Genomic DNA, 26908 nt, shown 5'->3' with positions numbered 1-26908 from the left:
AAAACCGTAAAAACTACAGGTAGAATACGCCAAACAAAAATACTGCATGAAAAACAATACAAGTATCTGGTTCTCAATTTAGAGCGACTACTAACAATTATCAGAATAACACTGAAGTAGCAGCACTTGACTGACCAGCCCGACCAGCCTCATTTGCTTCTCACAACCTCTCATAGAGTGCAGCACGTGGCAGTAAAACAGTTTTTCAATAATTAACTGAAATCTATAAACTATAAATGTGTGTGTGATCCAACATTTTTATGCAAACATTTGGTCGATAATATTTTGTATTAGAAGCAAATATCTTACAAACACAAATTTCATAATACATATTAGTTATGTAATGTAATTCTTTTTAATTCATTACAAATAAACCAAATGAGCTATACCTGGAACTGTTTTCATTGTTCAAATGCAATTTTTTTGTTGTGAACAAATAATGTTAATTAACATATACAACTGATATATGTAATAAATGTTTTATTACATGCTGAATCAAATTTTTTGTATAAAATATGTAATAAAACAGGGTTGCTACACAGTTTTTGGAATGAAATTCCCTGAGATTTCTATGTGCTTTATACCAAAAACTACAGAAATTTCCAAAGACATTAGTGTAATATAATGCGAAGAAAAACAATAACTTTACTATAGTTCTAGACATACTATAGTACATCATTGCAAGCCTGGTTGTGCATATAAACTGTTGTTTGATACACTTAGACCATATTGTTTAAACTTCACATGGGCATAGAAGATTAGTTTCTTGGAATAACACGAGTATTAAATTTTAATTGACGTCTCTTTACATTATTAATACACAATAAAGCCAAACGGCCAGGCTTACAATATGTCTCATACTATAGCACTTAAAGCCATAATACTAAAGTAGACGTCTAAAAACCTATATAAGTGGTATTATACATTAATCTATACCTATTGTGTTTATTTGTTGATAAAATAAGCTGCTACTATAAGATAGCTAATTATATAGTTGAAGAATTAATGTTAGCTTCTACTGTTTTAATTTTTAATCTGTCTCTTCAAGCAATCTTTTTTGACTGACAACTAATTAAATCTGTGAACAAGGAAGTAGACAGTGAGGGGATCCAAGGGTCCGGACCTCCTCCTCACCTAAATTTTCAAATATTTCATTAAATCTTTTAGTAAATTATTATTATTTAAATAACTTAGTATTACTGACATGTAATGCTGAGATATCGTTCTCAAAAAAGAAACGGGTCAAGAACTCTTTAAGGAACAAAATAGGGCCTTACTCTCTGTCCACTACAGGAAAATATCAGTTGTCTGGACCCCTTTCCCCCAAATTTTTTCCTGGTTACGTTCTTGCCTGTGAATAGCTTTTCATCTGTTGGCAATAATACGCAGCAAACTCGCAGCGATGCATGAACGGAAGTACAGAAATCCAGGCAAAATACTGTGTACAAAAATATGTTACTGCGTCAAATTAAATCACCTAACAACGCATTTCCATAGACATAGTACAACTAAATCACGTTTTTTACTTCACCTTCATACAAAATAGACACACTAAAAAAAGCATGATACTTTTTCAATTTTTCAATTCACTAAAATTTCGCCTTACTGAATCTCGCCAATTAAGTTTGAGGTTAGCTCTCAATACTTTTTTTATTTTAAGAATGTGATCTAGGTTTTCCTTAGAAGTTGCCAAATATAAGCCAATACCATAAGATAAATGGGTGTGTGTGTGGGGGGGGGGGGCAAAATAAACTAATTTTAAAACATTCGGGCTGCATGAGTGAGATATTCTTATGACATGCAGGCCTGAGCTGATTTTTGCTATAATGTAGACAGTAAGTTTGTCCCATAAATTAAATAATCATAAATTTTCATATCCAAGAATTTTGTTTCTTTAACCTGCTCTGTGCTATCTGTACCTATGAGTATATGGGAATGTATTTGAAGCTTAATTTGTTTTGTTGAGAAAGAAATTAAGTTTGTTTTTTGTTTACTTATAAAAAGTTTTTTAAAAGGAAGGATTGTGTTGAAGCTGACCCCATTTATTATTAACGGCTGTTATATATCATATAGGTAATATATAAATTGGTGATAAAATAATAATTCTTAATGCATATATAAAAAGTATAAAATATTATCTTTATTGAAATGTTCAAAAATACATTACGTTTACATTTTTAACAAACTACATAATAACTTCTAGGTTATTTCTATGGAGTATACACTTTTATATTCTATAATATTACTGTAACTGCTTCGTATCTATAATTCTGTCCATGATGTCCAATAAAACAATTCCATGATAAAACATCAAAGGCATTATTCTTCAAACATGTCTTCATCATAACTACCACTTCCACTTCCAAGATTCCTAGGAATTGTATCAAAATTTGGGTTAAGATCCAACACCATAGGAGTGCTTGAAGCTGGTGTTCTCGGACTCTGATGAGGAAATCTTCCACCAAAAAAAGTAGGCATACTGGATGGTCTCTCATCAGAATCATGTCTGCGACGTTGGTGTTGAATTTCTTCAGACATACTTCTTAAGTTGCTACTGCCAGGGCCAAAACTACGCAAATGATGACTATTTTCTGTGAAGAATCTATTGGGTAAGCGATCATTATCCTCTTCTGCAAAGAACGAACCATGATCTGATGATCTGGTTCTCACAGTTTGCTCACCCAAATCTTGAAATGTACTTCTAGAAATAGGTGACTGGAGTTGTGACAGGTTATGGTGACCAAATACAGGAACGGAATAATTCTGCATTGAAGTCGGAGATAAAACTCTTGGTGAAGATGTTTGAGAATGATTCAAAACTGCTGGAAAATTTATTTGTGTATTGTAGTTCTTTGAAGGAGGGATTTGACATGGGGTTCTAAATGGAGAGTCACGTGTTAAGTGTACATCTTCAACATAAATATGCTCATATCGATTTCCCGCAATATTTTCAGAATAATTAGACTCTCTTAAAGATGTACATGGAAGTACTCTTAGAAATTTCTGTGGTGTTGTAACATCAGAATTTGAAGGCAGAACGTTTCCTAGTGGATGATTTCCTTTTTCAGAATGCAAGTTGTTTCTACTTGCAGGTGTTCTTATTACAGAAGAGGATGAAATCTCATTGGTAATCACTTCAGAATTTCTGACAGTTTCCTTTGACATACACATCTCCATTTGTAACCGTTCTGGAGTGTTACTCCTTGAATTATCTCTTCTGAGTAGCATTGAAGGACTTGAAACAGAAGGTATGGAAGGATCTATCATTGACTTAGGTGTTTTGGTATGGGTGATATTTTTGTCCACAAGCACAGATGAGTTAATTGCACAAGAATGCTGTGCTTTACTTGAGGAAGGGGTATTTTTAGACGACCTGACTGGTTGAGGGACATTGCAATCTAACAAAGATTTATCCGGCTCTTCATGATCAATTTCTAAGTTATCATTATCTTCACTGATTTCAGCACTCTTATCTTCTGTATCACGCCTCGCTTCAACATTTTGATTCTCCAATTCATCTTCAATTCCATATCTTTGTTTTAGTTTTGCCTGAACTTTTAGAAGTTCATTCAGATTGAATCGTTCACCTTGAATTAGATCTAAGAGTTCTTGAATGTATTCTTGATCTTCTTCTGCTTCAGTTTTTCCCTCACAGTAATATGGTATTGGCTGAAACATGTAGAAATGTTATTTAATTGATAAGCAAAGAAAATAGGTATGTTGTGTGTAATAAGATTGTTGTAATGCCCCGTCAACTAAATGTTGATAGCAAACCAATCATTTATACTTCTGATAATAATGATAATCTTTTTTAGTCATTTTAATTTTTATTAATTTTTTGACAATGACAGAAATTATAGCACACAGCCAAATTACACAATATCTCAATCACTACTAAGGGCAACAACTAAAAAAAATATAATGAAATAATTTTGAACAAAAAATTAGTATTAAATACAATTGATATTCCAAAATTAATGTTACCTGTATTAAAAAATTTGTCCATGTTATAAAAAAAAAGGTCAAATTCCTTGTAGTGTTAATCGACAAAATTTTGTCAATCAAACGTTCCCTCACAAAATCAATTCTTATAATGTACTCCGGCAATGTATCAATTTCATTCATGCACCACTGGATTCAGGAAGAAAAATGTGAATGAAAACTAAAATTGTATTCCGCTTTGTTATTATGGCTGTGAAGTAGTAATTGATTCTTTCAAACGTAAAAGAGAACAACATGTTTTTTTGTGAACTCCATCTTGCCGGAGATATTTACTTTTACATCTGTGCCGAGCCATTTATAATTGTAAGTTTAATTCGTGTTTTAGTGTTGTAATGAAACAACACATGATTGATTGTATCTGTTTACTGAAATCTATTATTTGATAAATTATCGGCTCCGAGTAGGCTGTTGGAAGATCACTTGGCTAAAACTAATTTCACGTAGTTGGTAATTGTTTTTCACTTACTAAATGTTATTTCCAGTATTCCTTTAGTTCTGAAGCAACAATTTAGCATTGGTAAATAGATCCTAATATATATTTACCGTAATTTCTTTGGTTTTAATATATATATATATATATATATATATATATATATATATATATATATGATAACTGTTTGTATCATTCTGGATCATTGTTTATTACATATACACGGTTATTTGAGTAACTCATGTGGTTGTAGAATAAAAACTAAGTTTATGTCAAATTTCAGTACCGGTAATAAGAACTTGATTTTTCTAAAATATCTAATAATATTTGTATAAATTTTTATATAATACAAACTTTCAAAAACAAACTGAATATCTTTTGTAAAATGTTTGAATAATGTAAAATAACTTTTTTATACTTTTCAAAAAAGAGTTCTGGAATGTACATTATAGCTGCTATATAGTTTATTTCATTTTTAGTAAACAAAATATGCAATATAACGTATATTCATGTACAATTGCATTAGCAAAACTTGGACTACCAAACTCTTATGTATTTCTCTGATTTTCATATATGCGCATATCTGCTTTTTTGTTTTGTAGCTTTATTATGGTTTCATATATAAGTGTAAAGTTTGTTTTTCTTAAACTAGATAAAATTTGACATACAATGGCTACCTCTCATTTACATTTTTTCACAATAACTTGATTTCACAATAACCCCAGCATTTAAAAAACTCTTTGTTGCAAAATTTTACTTTCATTAAAAAAGTGTTAATAAAAATTTTTGTATGCCCTACTTTAAATTCAAATATTATTCTTATTTATATTATTCAAATATATTCTTGCTCTTAATTTCTATTTTAATCATTTTTTAAAACCTTCCGTAAAGCTCTAAAACAGCCTGACACTACAGGATGAAATGGCCGCCAGTTGTAGGTTTAAGAGACAAGAATAAAACTTGATTACATGATTATACAATTTAGAATATTAAAGCTGTAAAGTAATGACTACTACCATTCTCTGCTGGGTCAGATCGTCACATATTTCCTTGGCACGTTGCAGAACCGATGGAGGAATGGATGTGACCTGGGCCAGCCGTAACCCATACAGCATGACTCTAGTGACTCCTGGTGCTACTTTGTGTGTGTACACCAACTGCCTCTCGTCATTCTGCTCCGTGACCATCTGGTGACTGTGACAACAGAGATTACCAGGCCATTACTCATGTCATTTATCAATTTACTATTGCATTTTGCATTGTTTTAATGATAAAGACTGAACCTATAAAGCTTTATTAACACTATTAAAACAAAAATTCATTATCACATTGATTTTATTCCATAGTTACCTTTCAATAATATAGGGACATTACTTGTATTTACTGTAATTTGACATGTCTTTAAAACCTTTAATAATATTTCCTTTAGATGTGGGGATGAGAGTAGTTTGTACTGGCAGGATACAATTAGGAGGTAATTATCTTTTCCTAAAAAAATAAACACATATGGAATTTTTCAAATTTTCAATTACTAACTATCGTAAATTTATATGAGAATTAGAAACTGAAATTTTTACAAAATGTATAATTTTGATACAAAATATGCAACTACTAATTGTATAGTTAAAGATATATAGTAAATACACATCTATGATTAACAATGAGCATTTTAATCATACAATAAGCTGGATTGATTAAAAATTGTAAAAGATTTATCGCATATTACATTTTATCTCATTTATCTCTTAAAATAATTGGCTTACTAGTGTTCAACAATAACTAATGAGTTTTAAAATGAAATAAACTAAAATATCTTTGTAATTGTAAATATGTTCACAGCAATTTTATCAAACAATTTGAAGTTAATTTACCAGAATACTATCATTTCAGTTTCAATATATTTATAAACATATTGTAAATTACATATTTTAATGTTAAATTTAAACAAATTAAAATTATATGAATGCCTAAATAAATAACGGACAGTTATTTTTATTGTGACTGTATTTACTTTCAGTTGTTTGTTCTACAGCAGTCATGGTTTGACAAGTTGCATCTTTTGTACAGCAATTTTGTCTCACTAGATAATTCACTCTCTTACTTGACCACTTCTGTCTTTATTTAGAATCAAACTGATACATCTCATTAAAACGTAAATAAAACATATAAATCGTATTTGTACAAGCACAGAAACAGACATAATGGGAATTACTTGGTAACATTTGGATAGAGGGTCTGAAGCTTGGTGAGGAAGAGGTAATGGGTAGTGAAGAAGACAAAAGCCTTGGACTGAAGCAACTGCTCGCACATTACCCAGGCTATAGCAGTACCTTCTTCATGGTCAGTACTACGACACAACTCGTCTATCACTACCAGACAGTTGGGTCTCAGAGAACGAATGATGTATTGCATCTCTTGCATCTATCACAATCAGAATTATCTGTCAAGATTTATATTAAGATAAGATAAGCAACAATATAATATTTAAGACACGTGTCTGCCATATTCACCCTAATATGACACCTTTGTATTCTTCATAATTAATTCATTTGAATATCCAAACTGCTGGTGAGCTTTCAAACTAATACTAGTCTTAGTCTAACAGGAAAAAGTAAATCTGGAAACGTAAATTGAAGAAATTCACACACATAAAACCATTATAGACTCTTAAAGTTTACTGTTTATTACTTAATAGTGATGAAGGAGGTAATCTCTAAGTTGAAACTTGTTTTGATACTTATCAGGTATTTTATACTGATAATTGCTAGTCCATACTCTTAATGTCATAAAAAATGGCATTTCAAAACTGTTTCAAATTTTAATTTCTGGTCAAGTAACCAATTTTTTAGAGAGGTATATAACCTGATGAACTTGGCTCGATATGGGTTTAGAAGAGGAAAATCAATTATAGATATAACTTTCTCAGAAATATTGTTTTAGTTTAAAAAAAAAATAAAGAGCTTAAGTAATTTTATGTGATAAGTAAAGATTTTGATGTCATACCATTTAATGACCTTAAGACATTAAAATATAATTATTACTGACTCACCTCTCAAATTGTTTAACCTACTCAAAAACAAAAGGTATTTGTAAATACATCATGGTCACAAGATGCTATTTTTGGTGTTCCTCAAGGGCCGGTGCTTGGCCCACAGTTACTCTTTAATTTATAAAGGATCATCCAAAAGTCAGTGGTCATCCCTCTCATTTCTAGACGGTTTGAGCAATTGAAATAAAAATTTGGGGATCTTTGCAGGTTAACAAAACCTGCTTTTCGGTGTATCAACAAATGTTTAGGGGCAGCCACCCTGGAGGGGCTCACCTCAACTCAACATTTTCAAATGGCAATCCCCCAAATGTGATGCATTATTCAAAAGTAAATTTTATGAATAACATTTTTTACATTGACATCAGTTTTAAAAATTACCCACACTTACCACACTTTTTGTGAAAATTTGTTTTTTATGTTTTTTCAGGTAGAGAGACATGAATTTGACATCGGTTTTCAAGATGTTTTCAAATACCTACATATTTCCAAGATGACGGCAACAAAATGGCAAGAACTTATTTGTTAAAAAAATATTCTTCAGTGATGAATCCTCATTTTTTCTTTGTGGTTCTAAAAGGAAGGTGAAATGGAGCAAAACTCAACATTCACATAGAATCAATCATCCTCACCATAGCTACATTATGTGTAGAAAACTCTGTTGCTCCATCGTGCCTTAGAATCACGTCTAAAACATCGTAGTGCACTCAATTATGCACCTGATGAGACAATAAGATTACACCTAGATTACACTATATTTTGTAGTCTAGGTGTCTCTGATGTCAAAACTATGTAAAAAAACTCATTTTGAGCTCCTTCATCACTAACTTTTTTGGACCTCTTCAGATGAACATGACTCCAGATTCTAGGAGTCAAGTCAGTGACAGCATCAGATTTGAGACACTGCACCAAAAGGAAAGTGAACTGGAACTAAACTTAAAATTCACTTTAAATTTGGCATGAACTTCTTTTTTACACAGACAAGAATGAATTCTATGATGGGACATTCAAGCATGTTCATCTATGGGATTTAGTTGAACTTCATCACTTGCACAATTTCTCTTTTACTTGCGGAGGGAATGTAAGAGTTTCTTTCCTGTATAATAATCTGTCTGTCCGCAGGACATCTCAAGAATGAAACATGCTGTAGTTTTGAAATTTTTCATGCAGCGAAGCCTGTTACGCGACGTAAGGTGTGATTTTACCTCCTTATCCACGATTAAACATAGTTCCTCGAGAGTCTATACCCACTTAAACGCTAATTGAGCACAAATCTCCCACCTCATAAGGATGTGCTGTTTGACATTAAATACCCTCACCAGCTTTAGACGTGAAATTCATGTTTTAATTTCCTCAAAGTGAGATCATATTGTTCATATTTAAAGTTTACAGTCTGAATATCAATTTTAAAGGAGCGCACACTCACCTCTAACATGAAACTGGAAGCATTGTACTCAATGCTGTCATCAAAACCCATCCTGGAGAAAATTTGTTTCATGATTTTAAACTCAGCAGTCTCAGCAGGCACAAAGCAGCCAATCTGTGGGGGTGAGTACAACATTTAAGTATTCTTGTGCAGTGTGTATTGTAATAGTCCAATATTATCAGTAAAACTCATCCACATAATTTTATTAAAGTGTGACTAGGAGAATCATCATAGTAAACCCTACAGAAGAGCCAGCAGAAATTATTACCCGGTATATAAGTGTATTGTATTACATACTTCTATCAGTAGTATAATTAATTCTCTTCAGAATAAATGCTACACTCATTTTGAGATCCCTTTTCTTAGTCATACCATAATTTATGTTGTATTATTATTGCGTCAAACAAGTAAAATCCTTAAGTGCCCCAATGACTACAATAAAAATGCATAAAGAACAGAGTGGGGAAGCTGCTCAAGATTTCCTTTTTCAGTTTTTCACAAAGATAAAACTATCTGTTTGGTACATAGTTAAGATTATCCTTTGTCGAATTAATAAAAACAAAATATTCTACAAAAATATAAACTTTTTAGCCTATCTCAATCAATTGTCTAGTTTTTAACATATCTTGGATGTGTTTGGATGTAGCCATTTTTGTTGTATAGTCATCTCCAGGAACCAGATTTGGGGATTTCCTTCAAATGATTATGACTCAAACAAGTTTCTCTATAAGAGTAATTAAAGTAACCAATATATTGGCTCCAGGAGGGTTTACTTCAGTGTGGATTATACCTGCCAGTAGAACCTACACTATACTCGGTTCCACGTTCACCATGCAGTACAGGTCTAATACAACATACTCATGTTACTACATTTACTGGGAACATCGTGCCTAGTGTCGTGCGGATTGTGTCAACTGTCCTCGCGGACCACACAAAGGCGCTTACATAGATTTTACTGTACCCTACCTTTCGTACCTTAACACATGTCCATACGTGTTTTATATATCAGTGATGTTCGTATCACTATAGTTAAAATTAAGCACTTGTATTCACTGAACGTTATCGACGAGATAGTTCTGACACTCCCTTTTTACTTTGAGTTAAATCCCGCTAAGTTAGTCCGGAGCCAAGTTAAAAGACATGTTGATGTAAATAACAAAACATAAAACATCAAGCAAATAGAGCCATTGATTGAAAATGCTTTTAAGGCCGTCAAAATGGAGCAATAGAAGAATTACTGCAAACATGTGGAAAAATTGAAGAAGACATGTGGAAGATAGATAATTTACAAGATGATGTGGACAGTTAATTATTCAACTGTCTGGATCTTCAACAAACTCAGAGAGTGACGGAGAAGATAGTTCAACTGCGTTGCAATTCATCGTTGTGCCTGGAGTTGCTGTCTTACAGTAAATCAAGTAAAGTAATCAAGGTAGTAGCATGTAATATAAAAATTGCACAGAATAATACAAAAAATAAAATAAAAAGTAGAATTGATTGTAATTTTTAATACAAATAAGTACTTCTGTAGTTTAATATTACTTTTGTCTTAATAACTACTTTAATAACTAAAATGTATTACTTTTGCATAAGTGCTAAATTTATTTAATATGTATATAATGTACTGGTACCTATAAACTGCAATTATCAATGTACATACAAAAATAGATTTATAGTTTAAGATTAATATTTTAAAACCCCCCAAAAATTTTTCCTGGCTACGTTCTTGAGTACAACAGTAGATTGTTGGTGATATTAAGTTAATCAAGTAATATTTGTATGAGTGTTTGTATAATCTGCATGTCTGTATTGTTGGTAGTGAACACTACCTGAGCCATGACCTGCAACAAGGCCACCTGTTTGATGTAGACACTCTTACCACCCATGTTAGGTCCAGTTATGATGTGGAAGTTCTTTTCTGCACTGGCAAACTGCAACAGACCAAAGTGTGTCAATAGAACCAATCAAAACAAGTCACAAAAATTAAGTAATGTCAGGGGCAATAAAAGCAATTCTAGTATTATAGGCAAGACTCCAGTTTCACCAACGCCGCTTCTTACAAATTAATATCGGCATCAAACTTTCACAAAATATAAATACCACACTTTTACATTTTGGTCCTCATTTTTTTTAATTGCATCAAAAAGCTTATTCTTTTATTCCAAAATAATGTTAGAATGTACTAAATAAAATACATCTAAATTTCCTTTCATAGGATATGAAGACTATTTTCATGGTCTTGTACAAACATGGTCCTATACGTGAGAATGAAACCTATTTTTATAGTTTTGTACAAACCTGGTCTAAATACAGGAGAACAAGACCTACACTTTAGCATGGTCCTATACAAATCTTGTATGGTAAAGATATTATTGTACCAGGTAATATTGATCCAATAATACCTATAAAGGTATATTAGGTAGATATATTGTAGGTATATTATAAAGGTGCTATTGGGACCTACTTTTATGGCCCTATGGTCTTTTATGGACTTTTATGGTCTAATAAAGAAAAACAAGATCTACTTTCATGGTTTTATAAGAAGCTGGTGTAATGTATGAGAATAAGACACATTTACATTTTCCTATACAAACCTGGTCCTACACAGGAGAAGAAAGCCAATTTCCATTGCCTTGGTTCATATGAGGAGAACTAAGATCAGTTCAAAAGGCAGATATTTGTTCTAGAGCAATATATTTTGGTGAGGAAAATTAATATGAATCTGTTTTGGCAGCCAGTCTCTTTAAAATTTTAAAGCGTTGTAAATCTCAATATTTTACACAAAAATAATAGATTGTTTTCCAAGCCACTTACTTCTTTAAATCACTAGTTCCTTTATTTTCCTCAGATCCCTTTAATCATTAGAATGTTCTTTAGTACTTATGACGTTTACAGCTCTCATAATCTTCAACACATATTTCAAGATAAATTTACTTCATTGAGAGGTTAAAAATAACCCAAAAGTATCAATAAGAGATTGAATAGGTTACGAAGAGCAAGTTTGCCTTAACTAAATTAGAAAGTTACTGCTTTTTTTATTGACACACAAACAGTAAATGGTAGAACGAATTTGGAATGTTTCTTGTTTGTCAACAAATATTACAAATATATTATGTTGGCTGTATAAATATGTAAAACAATGGTATATTTGTGCTCTTGCACTTTCATAGATCAGTAACAAAATATATTTTTCTTTTAACACAAAATATTCCACTTAGATTTTTCCCATAGTATTTTGTACATGAACAATATTCCACTTACAAAACTAGTAGTAGAAAAACAACAGAATGTGTATGCTAGTACTGGATTTCATTGTTTGTTACCTGTGAAAAAATACCTAAAGATTGTTTAAAATGGGAAGAACATAGGTTTGATTGTATGGCAACCAAAAGCTTTGTTGCTTCACTTAGAGCGCTGTCAGTATTTTAACAACTCAGTTCACACAAAAATAAGCCAATATTCCACTGTACAGGTAACACATTTGTAGTGTACACCATGAAAACTAATAATGTTGACAAGCAATCAAGGACGTAGCCTCCAAGGGGTCCAGATTCCCCTAAATTTTCAATTTTTTCAATTATTTTTTTTATAAACGATTATTATTATTTAAATAATTTAGCATTACTGGACCAGTGCTGAAAGATCGTTCTCATTACAGAAATGGGTCAAGAACTTTTTAAGGAACAAAATGGGGCCTTAATCTGTCCACTGCGGGAAAATATCAGTTGTCTAGACCCCTCTCAAACATTTTTTCCTGGCTACATTCCTGCAAGCAATAGGGAAATTTTAGTGTAATTTTGCTGTTGAAAAATTGTACAGTCAGAACAAGAAGTCAACTGGCTAACTGACTGGTTAGGTAAAATAGTAACAACCAGACAGATTTCATTTAGTCATTATTGTCAAGCGCACAAAAAAAAAACCAATGAAATTTGAGGCCATGTTGCCACATTGCTTCTAACCACCAGCTGTTCCCACACTATGATATGGTTATATTCATATACTGTCTGCTGGATTTACATGTTGTCTGCAAAACAGATGAAGAAAATCAAATCAAATGGCTACAATCAACAGTGTTGGGCGCGGGGTGTAGAGTGGGGATTCACAGCCTCTATCTGTCTTCATTTGGGCAGCTCTAATAATTATTTATTAGTCTTATCTAAGTCTGTCATACACAAGCTTTACACTAGGAACCAACCACATCGTTAGCCACAGGAGTGAAGGGGCTGATGAAATCCAGGATGGGATGACGGGACAGCTTGATGTCCATCTTGTCGCCGAAGGTGGGAGGGACGAAGCGGTCTGCAGAGCTGACCTGAGCCAGCGCCACAAGCAGATCCAGCTCAGCAATGTCCTCACAGAGACGGTACAAGCAGCCAATGTGTGCTCGCAGTTTCTGCAGCAACTGGTATAAGACTCTACAGAACAAGCACTTAATCAAATTTAAGGAAAACTCAAAGTTTAAATTTATTTTTAAACTATTGTATATCATTCCGTTTTGTATTTATTTGTGAATTATTATATAAAACTTCAGGAAAACTGGTTAAATCTCCAATAAAAATATAGTCCATAGAAAATATTCCATTCACTTTTATTATTTTAAAGCATTTTATTGTGGAAAAGAAAACTAAATTTCCTTTTATTTTTGCACCACATCAGCCAAAGTGAATGTAAGAAACCGGATAGAGGATCTAAGAAACCAAACCGAGACGTTTTGCTACCTCTTCTGTAATCTGTACTGTAAAAGTCACGGCTGCGACACCAAGTTGTGTACAGAGGCAATTTAGCTAATACTTTAAGGCTTAGGATTTGTAGTGTTTAATGTGAATTAATTGTACAGTGATAACAATATAGGCCAAAATGACAAATGTAAAAAAACAGCTGTCTGTTTAATTAAGTCAAGGATTGATTTCCTAATACGTATCTTGCAGAAATCAATACGTATTATATATACCTTGTACGGTAATAAAATCAAATGCTTTATTATAACAATGACTACTAGAAATATTTTTCCATAACAGGATCCGCCGAAGGTATAGTTATATAAGTAAAAACACTGTAATGAGGGTGCAAAATATATATTCGCCTGGAGTACAAAAATCCCAGAGCCCTGTTTAAAGGGTTAACATCACTGGTTACATGTCCAGACTTCATCACAATGGTTATCGAGATCACTGTGCTCCAATTTTTCAGAGACTTGGGATCCAGACTGTTTTCGGCCAATATATTCTTCAGAGCCTGGTTTATACAAGAGAGAACTTAGAATCTTTCCAATCTAGAGCGGACACACACTCTTACGATCTCCGTGGTTTTAACAATGGAGACTTACCCTGCTGCCGCCTTAGTAAAACAAGGGACTATTTCCCAGTGCTGGCACTCAGGATGTTTAACAAACTCTCTGAGACCGTTCAATGTTTGGAGGAAAAGGCATTTGAAGTCAAAATTAAATTATGGTTACTCTCCAAATCATTTTACTCTCTTGATGAGTTTTTTTGCTGTTTAAGTGGAGGAATGGACTCCAATCTCGTGTTGTACCGCCATCTTGCCTACAGTTTTATTTTAAATAATATTTATTAATTTTAAATACAATGACGTAATCTATCCAGCTAGTCTGGTCAAAGATGCAGTATTCAAGTATGTTTCTGTGAGCTAGGGAGGGCACTACGCACAAATGTACAGACTGACAGACGTTAAACATTGATTTTCTACTCTTATTATTGTTTCATTTTACTCTATAATAATAATAATGTAACATGCTCAAATAACATACAATTGTAAACATTTCATTTATAGATGTATTTATTACGCTATTTTATCGATTCCATCATATTTACGCATAGGCCAATGTAAAAATAATGCTCAGCTAAATATACACAATGAGTGTATTTTCCTAGTTCTATCAGTTATTTCAAGTAAATAATTGAACTGCAAACAAGTACTGAACTTAGTTTGATTTTCAAATACCACTGAAAAATCTCTTGTTTAACAATTAAACACGTCATTTAAGTGTATCCATGATTCTAAGGTTTAAACAAAACTTCTATAGTTAAATATAATCTTTTTTCACCATCTGGTACTCACACATTGCTCAAGATCTGTATTTCCAGCAGCATCTGCCTCATGCGATGGTTCAACACGACAAGTTCTTCGGTAGTGCAAGTGATCAAGTTCTTGGTTCTGCTCACCTGGACAACATAGAGTCTTGTATGTTATTGAGATCAACCATTACTATGAGGGTAATAACATTACATGAAACATACAAAAAAAACACTAACCTGTATAAAAACAGCGGGTAGATCTTTCACTGAAAAACCACAGTTTCTGATGATCCTGAGTTGGATGTGAAGCCCCTTAGTCAGAGTACAGCTCGCTCTCAAGGGAAGGTTGAATTCTGAGGCCATCTCTTGGATTTTCTCTTTAAAGAAAATTCGAAAAATGTTTAGTGAATTTGTGATCAGGAATATGGAGTGCCAATAAGAAATTTGCTGAGTTTTAAATCCTTCTTCTCAGACTAGTTGATAAATTCCATCTCTGTTTGTTTTCTCAGTGTCCAAATAAAATTATACATGGGCTCTTTTACAAGACACCCATCAATTTTCATAACTCAGCTCCAAGAGATAAGCACTTTTTCAGGTAGAAAATCTATGTGCAAAAATATTGGAAGAGCTTAAAGAATGCATATTTGTTAAAATATCTGATGCAGTTAGGGTATTTAAAATAACAGTTAATAACTACTTCTACCACTTTCATAATTATTGTTATACCAGAGTGAATAAATATAATAAAATTTAAAAAATTTTAGCAAAAAATACATTAAAATATTATTTTCAAAAATCTATTTTATCTATTAAACAATTAATTGTTTTAAATACTAATTACAGACATAATAATGGCAACAAAGACAAATCCGAAAGAAATCCTTTGTTTCAAAGAAGCCAGAAGAACGATAAAGCGCATTTTTAAATGATGTACTTACATGTTTAACCCGGCAGTGGTCGCTGTGGGTCATAGTGACCCGCACGTGACTTTTGTCATCTATCCTGACTATACAAAAATATTAATTTTTCCGGCCTTTCGCATACCTTCCTGCCTCCCCACCCACTATAACTCAGGACAGTTTTGTTCAGTTTATGCGAGACTGGTGTCCGGGATAGACACGTGTGGGTCACCGTGACCCGCAGCGACCGTTTTCATTGTCAAAGTGTCTTACATCAAATTATTTTTTGAACAGTGTTTTTTAGCGTTTATGGTGTTTTTTATTAACATTTGTAGCATATAATTTTTTATTCTACGTTATTGTTCAAAAACTAAGTGAAATGGCTGAAGGCTCAAGTACAAGTGCTCCCTTTAGAGCGGCAGAGCGTGTAGTGTTGGATGAAAACAGAATTCTCCAGGCCCTGGAAGAAGATGTTGAATCCGATGTTGAAACTGGAGCTGAAACTGATGAAATACGTAAAGAGATGAAATAGAAGAAAGAGAGGACGATGCCTGCAGAAATTCAGATACAGAGCAGAGTGACGAAGATTCGGAAAATGATGGACCTGTGTCGGATGATGAAATTCCTCTTGCGTATAGAGGACATTACCTAGGATTACCTCATATTGTTTACTCATGTAATATAATTTATTATAATAACAAGTTAAAGAGAAAATCTTTAAACTTTAAGTTTTATGAAAAATGCAATTTATTTTCAGGTCTCAATGACCTGTCCCCGACTTGTTTTACTTCAAAAATTTTTCTCAAGATAATATTTTAAGAATAGTGATAAGTTTTGATTATTTTAAGATGTAGTTATTATAAAATTAATTATATGCAATATTAGGCAAGGTTTAAATACTTCATAGTTGTTTTAATATTTTACTTATTAATTTTCTACTTAGGTTTTAGTTTTTATCTTATTAAATTTGACAGGAGAATTTACTAAAAATATTTCGAAATAATGTATGTGTTTTAAATTTTATTTAGGTATTTTGTATCTTAAACCAATAAATACATTCATAAAAATTTAAATATTTTGTAACTAGATTTTTATACAGACATTAGAAAATTAGTCAACACAAACTGCTAAGATTTGTGACATATATTTCATAATTTTAAAACAACATGTAAATAAATAAAAAATGTTTCCGAAACATGTTAAATTCTATTGCCTAGCTCCAAAATTAACATATATGTAATATTAATTAAATAAGTAATAGAGCTTTCAGATATAACAAGGTTTTAATTTGCGGGTCACCTAGACCCACAGCGACCGGATTCAGGTGCGACATAGGCGCGACCACTCCCGGGTTAATGTTTTATCTAAAAGATATTAAGTATAGTACATAATAATTATTAGTGGTAGTGCGTTTGTGTTTGAAAAAACATTTTTCACTGACAGAAAGTTGTTATACATTTTGACAATGCATTAACATCTGAAATTCAATTATAGTGTTTTTTTAAATAATTTAAATACTGTGCAACTACAAGAAGAAAAATGCTTGCGTCAAAATAGGCTATAAAACGATTTAGAAAGGAAGCATATTGCTACAGAAGTATGCAGACAGAGCTACCAAGAAAGATATATTTCCTACTTTCGATGTGTATCATTAATTGGAAGTAACCACAAAGAGCTCACCATGTGTGGTGGACACAAGATCCGAGTAGGAAGAGCGAGCCATGTCCAGCAATCCGTTGATGCCAGTCTTAATGGCAAAGCACCTCTGGAATTGTGATGCTGAGTAGCCTTTCTTGGTCCTGGCATCGTCGTTGATTACTTCCAGGATAGTGGTCTGCATGACTGCAAACCTCTCATCGTCCAGGTCCTTCAATCAATGCCATTTTGTCGATATATACACCACAGGTGAAAATTTGAAATCAAATTAAAATCCATTTATTCCTACATGTATAACTTGTAGAAATGACAAGAATAAGAAAACAAGGTGATGCAATGAAATTAAAAGAAGAAAATTTGAAGCAAGCACAAATTATTAAAATAAAATAAAAACTTTTTAGTCCATTATAAAAACAATGGAATCCCTTAAGATATATATATATATATATATATATATATATATATATATATATATATATATATATATATACTTTAGAGGTCAACATAAGATTTTGTTATTCTAGAAACTATCTTTGGGGAACAATCATGAATTAGCAATTCAAGTAACAACTGGAAAGTTTTACGGAAACACTTACAACTATTATGTCCTTATCATTTACAGTTGTTACAGGCTCTAAAGCATGCAGACTATGATTTACGTGTCAATTATGCAAACTAAACGTTGTTGCATGACTGACTATAAAGATTTTCTGGATTATGTCGTTTTCAGTGATGAATCAACATTTCACCTCAGTGGACATGTGAACATTCACAATGTGCGTATCTAGGGCGTAGAAATCCCTCACGTTATGGTACAATTGCAGCGAGACTCCGTTTCGTGTGTCATATCTAGGCGGAAAGTTATGGGTCCTTCTTTTTTGGAGAAGGAACTGTAACTGGTATTTCTTCACATGACAAAGCTATGGCAGGAAGGGTTGATTTAATTGAATTTTGAGTTTAGCTCCAGTTCACCTTCCGTTTATTGCAGCGTTTGTTATCTGACGCTCTCTTAAACTTGACTCCTGGAATCTGGAGTCATGTTCATCTGAAGAGATCCAAATGAAAGTCAATGACGCAAAAGCTCAAAACAAAACATTTACATCGTTTCGACATCAGAGACACCCAGAAATAAGTGAAGTGGTAATCTCATTGTCTCATCAACTACACAATTGAGTGCACTACAATGTGATAAACATGATATCTAAGCATGGTAAAACAACCAAGTTTTCTATATATTACGTAGCTGTGGTAGGAAGGGTTGATTTAATTAAATTTTAAGTTTAGCTTCAATTTACCTTTCTTTTACTGCAGCGTCTGATTTCTGACGTATCAGACATCGTAGTGCACTCAATTGTGTACCTGATGAGACAATGAGACTACCACTTCACCTATTTATGGGTGTCTCTGATGTTGAAACAATATAAATGTTTTGTTTTGAACTTTTGCGTCATCAACTTTCTTTAGATCTCTTCAGACGAACATGACTCCAGATTCCAGGAGTCAAGTCTGAGACAGCGTCAGACACCAGACGCTGCAATAAAAGGAAGGTGAAATGGAGCTAAACTCAAAATTCAATGATATTTCATATCTCAATTCTCAATAACTATGGCTATTTCCTCAATTAGAAGATGACTCACAGGACTTCATTTGGCAGCAAGATGGTGTACTGACTCACTGGTATATCAGTACATGATTGGTTGAACGTCACTGTACCTGACCGCTGGATTGGCAGCAACAGGGTTAATGACAGAGCTTGTTTCGCATGGCTTTCACATTCACCCAGCCTGACACCAAGTGATTTCTACCTTTGGAGATTCATAAAGGATTGTGAGTATGTATTGAAGCAGCTGTTGCAACAATCACTCGAGACGCATTGATCAAAGTTTGGGAAGGACTGGGCTATCAACTTGATGTGTGTCATGTGATGAATAGTGCTCACATTGAACACTTGTAAGCTTTTAGGTATAACTATTTGAGTTGCTCTTTAATTTCATATATTAATTATAATTTTTAATAATAATTAATTTTTAGTAATAAATACTGCAAAACGTTAAAACTCTGATATTCATTTATAAACACCCTGCACATTACAGGAATAGAATACCTTTAAAACTTTATGGAAGTAGGGTGTCTGTGTGGATTGTAGGGTCTCTTTGAGAACAGGAAGACTATCCAGAGATGTCTTGAGCAGCAGCACATAGTTTGTCTGTATCTCTGATGCTTTCTGCTCATCTCTGAAGTTGGGCACTTGCACACACAACCATAGCAACTGCTCTACGTCCTCAAACTTTGACACAGCTGTCTACAACATCATAAACATATGTATATCAGTGTAAATATAAATATATTAACTGTCTTAAAATACTATATTTACTTGTAAAAATGTGTACATTGAAATGAACTGGAAACTTCATTATCTACCCAGGAAAAGGTACAACGGTTTCTTCTTCTGATATACTTCTTGAATGCCAGTTATACAGGGTGTACATAAAGTCCTGCACGGGTATAATATTTTCTGAACGATAACAGATAAAGAAACAAGATTTGGTACATCAATACTACACCTAAAAATCTACTTTTTGAAGGAACTATCAGTTTTCTGTAATATCATGGGGACGTCCCGCAAGGAGTCAGAAGGAAATCTTAAATAGGAGCATAGGTCAATATGGACATCATTTTAAAGGGCTTATCTAGCAGAGTTTAATGCCGCAAACCGCACTCAAAAAGATTGATCCAGTACAAAATGGCGGCTGTTCAAAGATTTTACTTGGTTACATTTTATTAGTAGCCATAACCCCAGTAAAGCAAAACTGCAACCAAACGAATACTGCAGCTAACTACTACATTATGCTTGTCAGTTGTACAGAAGTGAATTATGACATTAGTTATCCTCAAGGGTTACAGATTTGGTCCTAATATATTGATAACGGGGAAAACCTGATAACAGTAACAATTAGAAATCTCTTATCTTTGGGTCGCAGTTAGGACTTTCCTATTAGCCAGTCTATTCATAGTAGGCTATTCTAGTTTTCTTGTTTTAGTAGTGCTGTCCATCCATTTTATCAGTGCGCTTTAGTACAAAAGAGTTTGTCGTATTGCTTGTAGTTCTCAACTACACTATGTCGCTTGACGAACGTGAACGTATAACACTTCTTATGATGGTTGGGGAAATAACAGACGATCATACGAGGAAGCATGCCATTTATTTAATGACTGCTTTCACGAGAGGCAGCCAATTTCTAGAACAACTGTAGGGAGAACTGTTCAACACTTTATGAAAACAGGAAGTGTTTCCGATCGTCATAGTTCGCTGAGATTTCTAATTGTTACTGTTATCAGGTTTTCCCCGTTATCAATATATTAGGACCAAATTTGTAACCCTTGAGGATAACTAATGTCATAATTCACTTCTGTACAACTGACAAGCATAATGTAGTAGTTAGCTGCAGTATTCGTTTGGTTGCAGTTTTGCTTTACTGGGGTTATGGCTACTAATAAAATGTAACCAAGTAAAATCTTTGAACAGCAGCCATTTTGTACTGGATCAATCTTTTTGAGTGCGGTTTGCGGCATTAAACTCTGCTAGATAAGCCCTTAAAAAATGATGTCCATATTGACCTATGCTCCTATTTAAGATTTCCTTCTGACTCCTTGCGGGACGTCCCCATGATATTACAGAAAACTGATAGTTCCTTCAAAAAGTAGATTTTTAGGTGTAGTATTGATGTACCAAATCTTGTTTCTTTATCTGTTATCGTTCAGAAAATATTATACCCGTGCAGGACTTTATGTACACCCTGTATATTAGCACAATTATTACTAAATCATATTAATTAAAGCTACACTGCATTTTTAAGTAAAATTAACATAATAGTATCAATAAAAATAATGCTACCTTAGATAAATAATAAGCATAATTTACAGTCAATATATGCAGCCTTGATTCCACACTGTCACACCACAGACTCGGTCATCCTTCAACTAGTGCCATTCCACAGTACCTAAATGGGTTGAGGAAGACATATGCACTAGCTACATGCCGAGCGGCCCGGACTGATTACCGAGCCATGCACTGGTTACGTATGAGTCTATTGCACTCGTAGTCTATGTTTAGCCACTCTTTATTGTTATGAGCAATTCTAGTTCTGAAAATATCCGACAGATATTGTTGCCATGGTCTTTACTGGTTCCTTTACTAAGATAAAATACATTTTATATCGTTTTGTTACTGGCAACACTGAATTGACCACTTGTTTTTTAGGAACATTTTGTCATTGTTTTCGTTTGTCAGCTGCTAAATGCGAAGATAGGTGAGTTTTTTTGTGTTTAGTTGTGAAATTGAATGGGTGTACAAAACTGTGTGATACTATTGTTGCTTTGTTATTAGACAGCAATTACGAGTGCAATTCTGATATCAGTGCTAGTGATGGAAGTGTGGAAGACATAATTATTTCCCGTACTCAAACCCCATTTTCCGATTCACGGTTTGTGCGAGGATGAAGAACTTGAACGTCAAGATGAAGGTTATTTGGATTATTATACAATTTCCAAGTGTACAGTATCTAGTAAATTGTAAAGTAATTTAGTGTGCTGTGAATAAAAAAAAATGAATAACTTACAAAACAAGAAGTTGAAATAAATGTCCAGCAAAATCATAAGAAAACATTACTCATATTTTTATTGAGCTTATGATTTTAAATGTTGCATGAAAACTTTGATGTATGTAAAAAATATAGTAATATTTTACATAAAGTATGTTAAAGTTGTTAGAAAGTAACTAAAAATCATAAAAATGTTTGTTTCCCAAATTTTTAAAATATATACAAAATTAACAATTTTAAAATATAAATAATTTTATTACAAATATGTATGTAGTATATTTAATGAAAATTTTACTTTAAAGACAATGGTAAAGAATTTAATGATTTATTTTTTTAAAAAGCTTTAACCAAAGTCTTGGGTGTTTGCCCAATTAATTGCTGCACCAGTACTGCAGAGGCCTTAACTAATACTTATTCAATGGATTAACCATCCACTAAAAATGGATTACTAAGTTTTGCTATAAAATTGTGTATAGACCTTACACCCCACAAAAATTGTAGTCTGATCACAAAACTTTAATCGCTCTTAAATTAGCCAATAATGCTTCATCAAATAGTTTCATCAAATTTATCAAGATTAATAATGTATCAAATTTGGTCAGATGGTTTGGTTAAGTTTGATAACATGACTAAAAGTTGATTAATAGTTAATATGTTTTACATAATTGAACAACTGGTATCTACAAACCCCTTATTTAGAAGGTTTGTAAAGTATTGCATTCACGCACTGAGGCAATCAATATACTTACAAAACAAGAGTGTATACAGTCTTATAGATTGAAACCATTTTGAAAATTTAGTTTGTAATACAAACAACTATAATAAATGACAATGAACTTATTTTAATACTTTTGATGGTTGTTTGTTATTTTAATTTCAATATATTTGACTGAATGTAGAACATGTCATATTTCTTCCTCTCAAGGTAAATGCACCATATTGTAGCCTATGAAATATAGTCATTTTAAACTTATATTCTTTTCAGTTTATCTGAGTCTGCAAATCGATGATAGAGCATGTTAAATATACATGGATCAATAATACATCGCTTTATAAATAAAATAGGGCTGTCTGACGCTGTCTTGAAGTGGATCAAGTAATCAAAGAGCCAAAAGGTCAAAGGTACATTCAGAGGCAAGATTTGCGACACATATTAAAAGAAGACAACATAACATGTGATATGGTTTATCTAAACCCTCACTGAATGAGTACTTTAATAGTTACTGCACAACTGACATCATATCCTTGGAGAAAGTCCTAAAGTTGGCTTATTAATTTGCAACATTGTAATTTGTTGCTTATTGTATACTGTATGAACCCACTGCGGTTTTAAAATCCAATGCTGTTGCGATTCTTAACGAAATTGGAAAAGTACACTCACCTGCAAAGAGTGGAGGAGTGCAGGGCTCTGAGACAGCTCGGTGACCGAGAGCAGACGAGAGTCTATGATCTCTTGCGAGGTGGGTGGCTGCATTATGTTAGCTCGTAGAGACCGCTTGCCACTCTCAGTGCTGCAGTAGTCTAGCACACCCAGCAGACTGTTCTTCACGTCTCCATCACTGCGGGATATTACCAGCTCCAGTCTCTGAGCAGTGTCCATGTCTGAAAACATATTTGGTATAAACCATCTCTATTATGAAGGCATATGAGAGGAGATAGTGTGAGGGTAATCAAATTTCATCTATTCACTTTTTTGCTCTCAATCACTTGTGTGATGAGCAATTTTATACATCACATACTATAATTAATACCACTAGTGAATTACAAATCAAATTCAATTATTAATTTAATTTTGCGAGGCGTTTCAGAATTGAGGATTTTATTGTTAGGCAACTTCACAAATGAAAAAATAAATATTAACATTTTTCTAAACAATAAGAACAAAAATAACATAATATGGTAAAGGATTTTGAAAAATAGTTAGCCAGTATAAAAGACGTAAATATGATTACATTTTAATGTTCTTATGAATTGTGATGAGAGTACAATTAAATTTTCAATAAATTCACATTTATGAAATTTATGATTATTTAGGTACATCAAGACCACGATTCAAAGAAGACTTTTCACATATAAAATATGGAAGAACTGAAAAATCTGCTATTGCGAAAGACTGTGTAGAATCTGGACACATCACTTCTGATAAAAATTTACAGTTATTAAACAAAGTTACAAACACAACACACTTGAATGCTTGGGAAACATTTTACAGAAACAAAAATCAAGAAAAATCAATTATGAAGTCGGACCTATTGAAAATTCAATTTTAAATTAGTACTGGAATTTGTTTTGTTATTCACTAGTGTTATAATTTATTTCTTTACACCCCATACAGACCTCCACTAACAGATGTGCTAAATGCTAAAACAGCCACAAGGCTCAAAAAATGAAAAAAAAACTTTAAAGTAAGTTATCTTAAAATTAATTGTGAATGAGTACACTCTGATGAGAGCTTAGCCATGTGGATCCACTTTACGAACAAAGTGGTAAGGAAAAAAGTGGTAAGCAAAAAAGTACTACTGATTCATAAATTCCGTAGAAGGACTATTGTACCGTGATAGGAATCAGTAGTATGTCTTAAACTTCTCCTATACGTTTTGCAATCAAAGTTTTGAGCCATTGTGCAAATCCCAGACATCGAAATGATAGAACTGTATCACACCACAGAGCTGGATTTAAGCATAGGCGACATAGGCGCTTCCAAGACTTGATCAATGTTAAAAAGACGTGAATTGTGTAGTGCAAAAATATGAGTTTTGAGAACAATTAGTACACTGAAAAAGTTCCAACCTTAACATTGATACATACATAATTTATTTTACTTTAGTTATTTTACTAAGCATGTATTCAAAATACAAAATGCTGCTATTTACTGTAGAGAAGTAAAATACAATTTGTGATTTCTTATATGACGATTTTTTTTATATAATGCTAACAGCCAGATTATTTGCTCATTTTGGACTATGAACCACTGGTAAAATCAACTAAGCCAATGAGTGAAGTACGTTAACTCTAGGCTTACCTCCTGTATACAGGAAGCATAAATGTTTTAAAAATTACTTAAATGTAAATGATAAATAATGAAATAAACTTTACAAACCTATTGCCATTACATTTTCAGGGGACTGATATTCTATTTTAAGTGATTTTGGACTAAATATTATATTCTTCATATGCTCTGTGAACTTTAGCAAGGCAGCAGCTGCAGCTAGAGCATAAAACCTGAAAATAATTTAAATCTGTCAATAGATTACCATTTTGCTTTATTTACGTTAAAACTAAGACTCCCTGCATGCTTTGTGACCTATCATAGTATTTTGTTTAATTGTTTCTGGTACTACAGCTATACAGTATAAAATCTATATAATACTTTTATTTAGTGGACAGATGTCTTTGACATGAGGTTACAGCTAAGATTTTAGTCTAAGCCATGAAGTGCTTCTGACAACAGTTTTAGAATAAATAATCCGAAAACATTTATTTTGAAATATACTTAATTATTAGAGAGAGAGAGATATCTTAATTTTCAAAATCTTCAAGATTTGAAATGGTATCAAGTGCAATAACAATTAAATGAAAAAAGTAAAATGTTTACAACATCAGCAAGAAACACATTAAGTTGTTAGTACATACACATTAAAATACATCAGTCATTAAAAAACACTTTTAGGTTTTAAACAGGTCAATCCAGTAGCCATATTGGTGAATTTTTTTCTTTGTCGCTTTTAATTCTTCACTCTTGATTTCATCTGGTAGACTGTTGTAAAATTTTGCTCCAATATACAAAGGTTTCTTCTCAAAGAATTTCCTAGTGTGGTTGGGTAAGGCTGTTCCAGTCACACATCTTATATATGCAGCAGTTGGAAAGAACAAATGAGTTTATTAAACCACACAGTTAGCTATAGCTTATTCTGTGGGGACACTCTTCTGCAATTAATAGGATCTTAATGATTCAGAAGATGATTTTAAGAACAATGTGTATAGCAGCACCTCAAGATCATTGAAAACCATTGTGCACACACAATAAAATCTTAACCATCATCAATCTTTACATATACCATATGTTGATTTTTGCTAAATCAAACTTGCACGTATTTTCCACCAGGATTCATATCCACATACATTTTATCAGGAAGAGGATAAAACTTTATCTTCCACAACATAGACTGGCAAAGATAGGATTAACGTTTTCAATCCAAATTTTCAAACTGCATGAAACTGCCTGAAGCATTTCAGTAACAGTTATAAAAAGAAATTATTTAATTGGCACCAAACTATTCCATTTTATACATTAAACAAAATTTTAGAATGTGAGGTGGAGCAATCTAGGCGAAGCTATAGGAATTCACATGAATACAAATAAGATTGTAAATTATATGTAAGAATTAATGTTTTTCTATTTCATTTTGTCATGATCAATGAAAATAAAACTCTTTGACTTTGACATTATTAAATACAAAAATTTAATGCAACCAAAATCTGACAGTATCCCCTTAAGGGAAGGTATTGAAATTCTCTTCCCCACACAATGCAGCATCTAAACTGAAATCAAGGACTGACTCACTTGTGACTAATGACCAGCTCTACACTGCTGTACTCTGGCAAACACAGTGACTGAACCTGCTGTAACCCGACTGTGTCATTGTAGTGGCGACGCTGCACCGTAGTGACGGAGACCTGCGGGAAGTTGTCACGAAGCAACGTGAAGAGCTTACTCTCCGCCTGGCATTCAACAAAAGTGTGCGGCACAAGAATCTGTTCAAGGACAAAACAGGTGAGAGAACCACTAAAATATATAGGTAAATTTCTTTTT

General features: G+C 32.9%; 1 protein-coding gene across 1 annotated transcript in view; it reads right to left on the bottom strand.

The window, feature by feature from the left end:
• Window positions 1-2118: 2118 nt before the first annotated feature.
• The window catches only part of LOC124367524 (mutS protein homolog 4-like), a 32408-nt gene continuing 7618 nt past the window's right edge, over window positions 2119-26908 (bottom strand). The window contains exons 5-17 of the mRNA XM_046824408.1: window positions 26660-26850; window positions 25196-25317; window positions 23477-23697; window positions 19599-19796; window positions 17519-17705; window positions 15177-15316; window positions 14983-15086; window positions 13100-13319; window positions 10734-10835; window positions 8905-9018; window positions 6645-6853; window positions 5449-5626; window positions 2119-3669 (exon numbers count right to left, since the gene is read on the bottom strand). Of these exons, the coding sequence (XP_046680364.1) occupies window positions 2320-3669; window positions 5449-5626; window positions 6645-6853; window positions 8905-9018; window positions 10734-10835; window positions 13100-13319; window positions 14983-15086; window positions 15177-15316; window positions 17519-17705; window positions 19599-19796; window positions 23477-23697; window positions 25196-25317; window positions 26660-26850 (3336 nt within the window). The 3' untranslated portion in view covers window positions 2119-2319. The remainder of the gene's footprint in view (window positions 3670-5448; window positions 5627-6644; window positions 6854-8904; window positions 9019-10733; window positions 10836-13099; window positions 13320-14982; window positions 15087-15176; window positions 15317-17518; window positions 17706-19598; window positions 19797-23476; window positions 23698-25195; window positions 25318-26659; window positions 26851-26908) is intronic.

Source organism: Homalodisca vitripennis, chromosome 8, assembly GCF_021130785.1.
Source record: "Homalodisca vitripennis isolate AUS2020 chromosome 8, UT_GWSS_2.1, whole genome shotgun sequence".
In the NCBI taxonomy this organism is placed as follows: Eukaryota; Metazoa; Arthropoda; class Insecta; order Hemiptera; family Cicadellidae; genus Homalodisca; species Homalodisca vitripennis.
The sequence above is the reverse complement of the archived record's forward strand: the minus strand, read 5'-3'. Positions and strand labels throughout refer to the sequence as shown.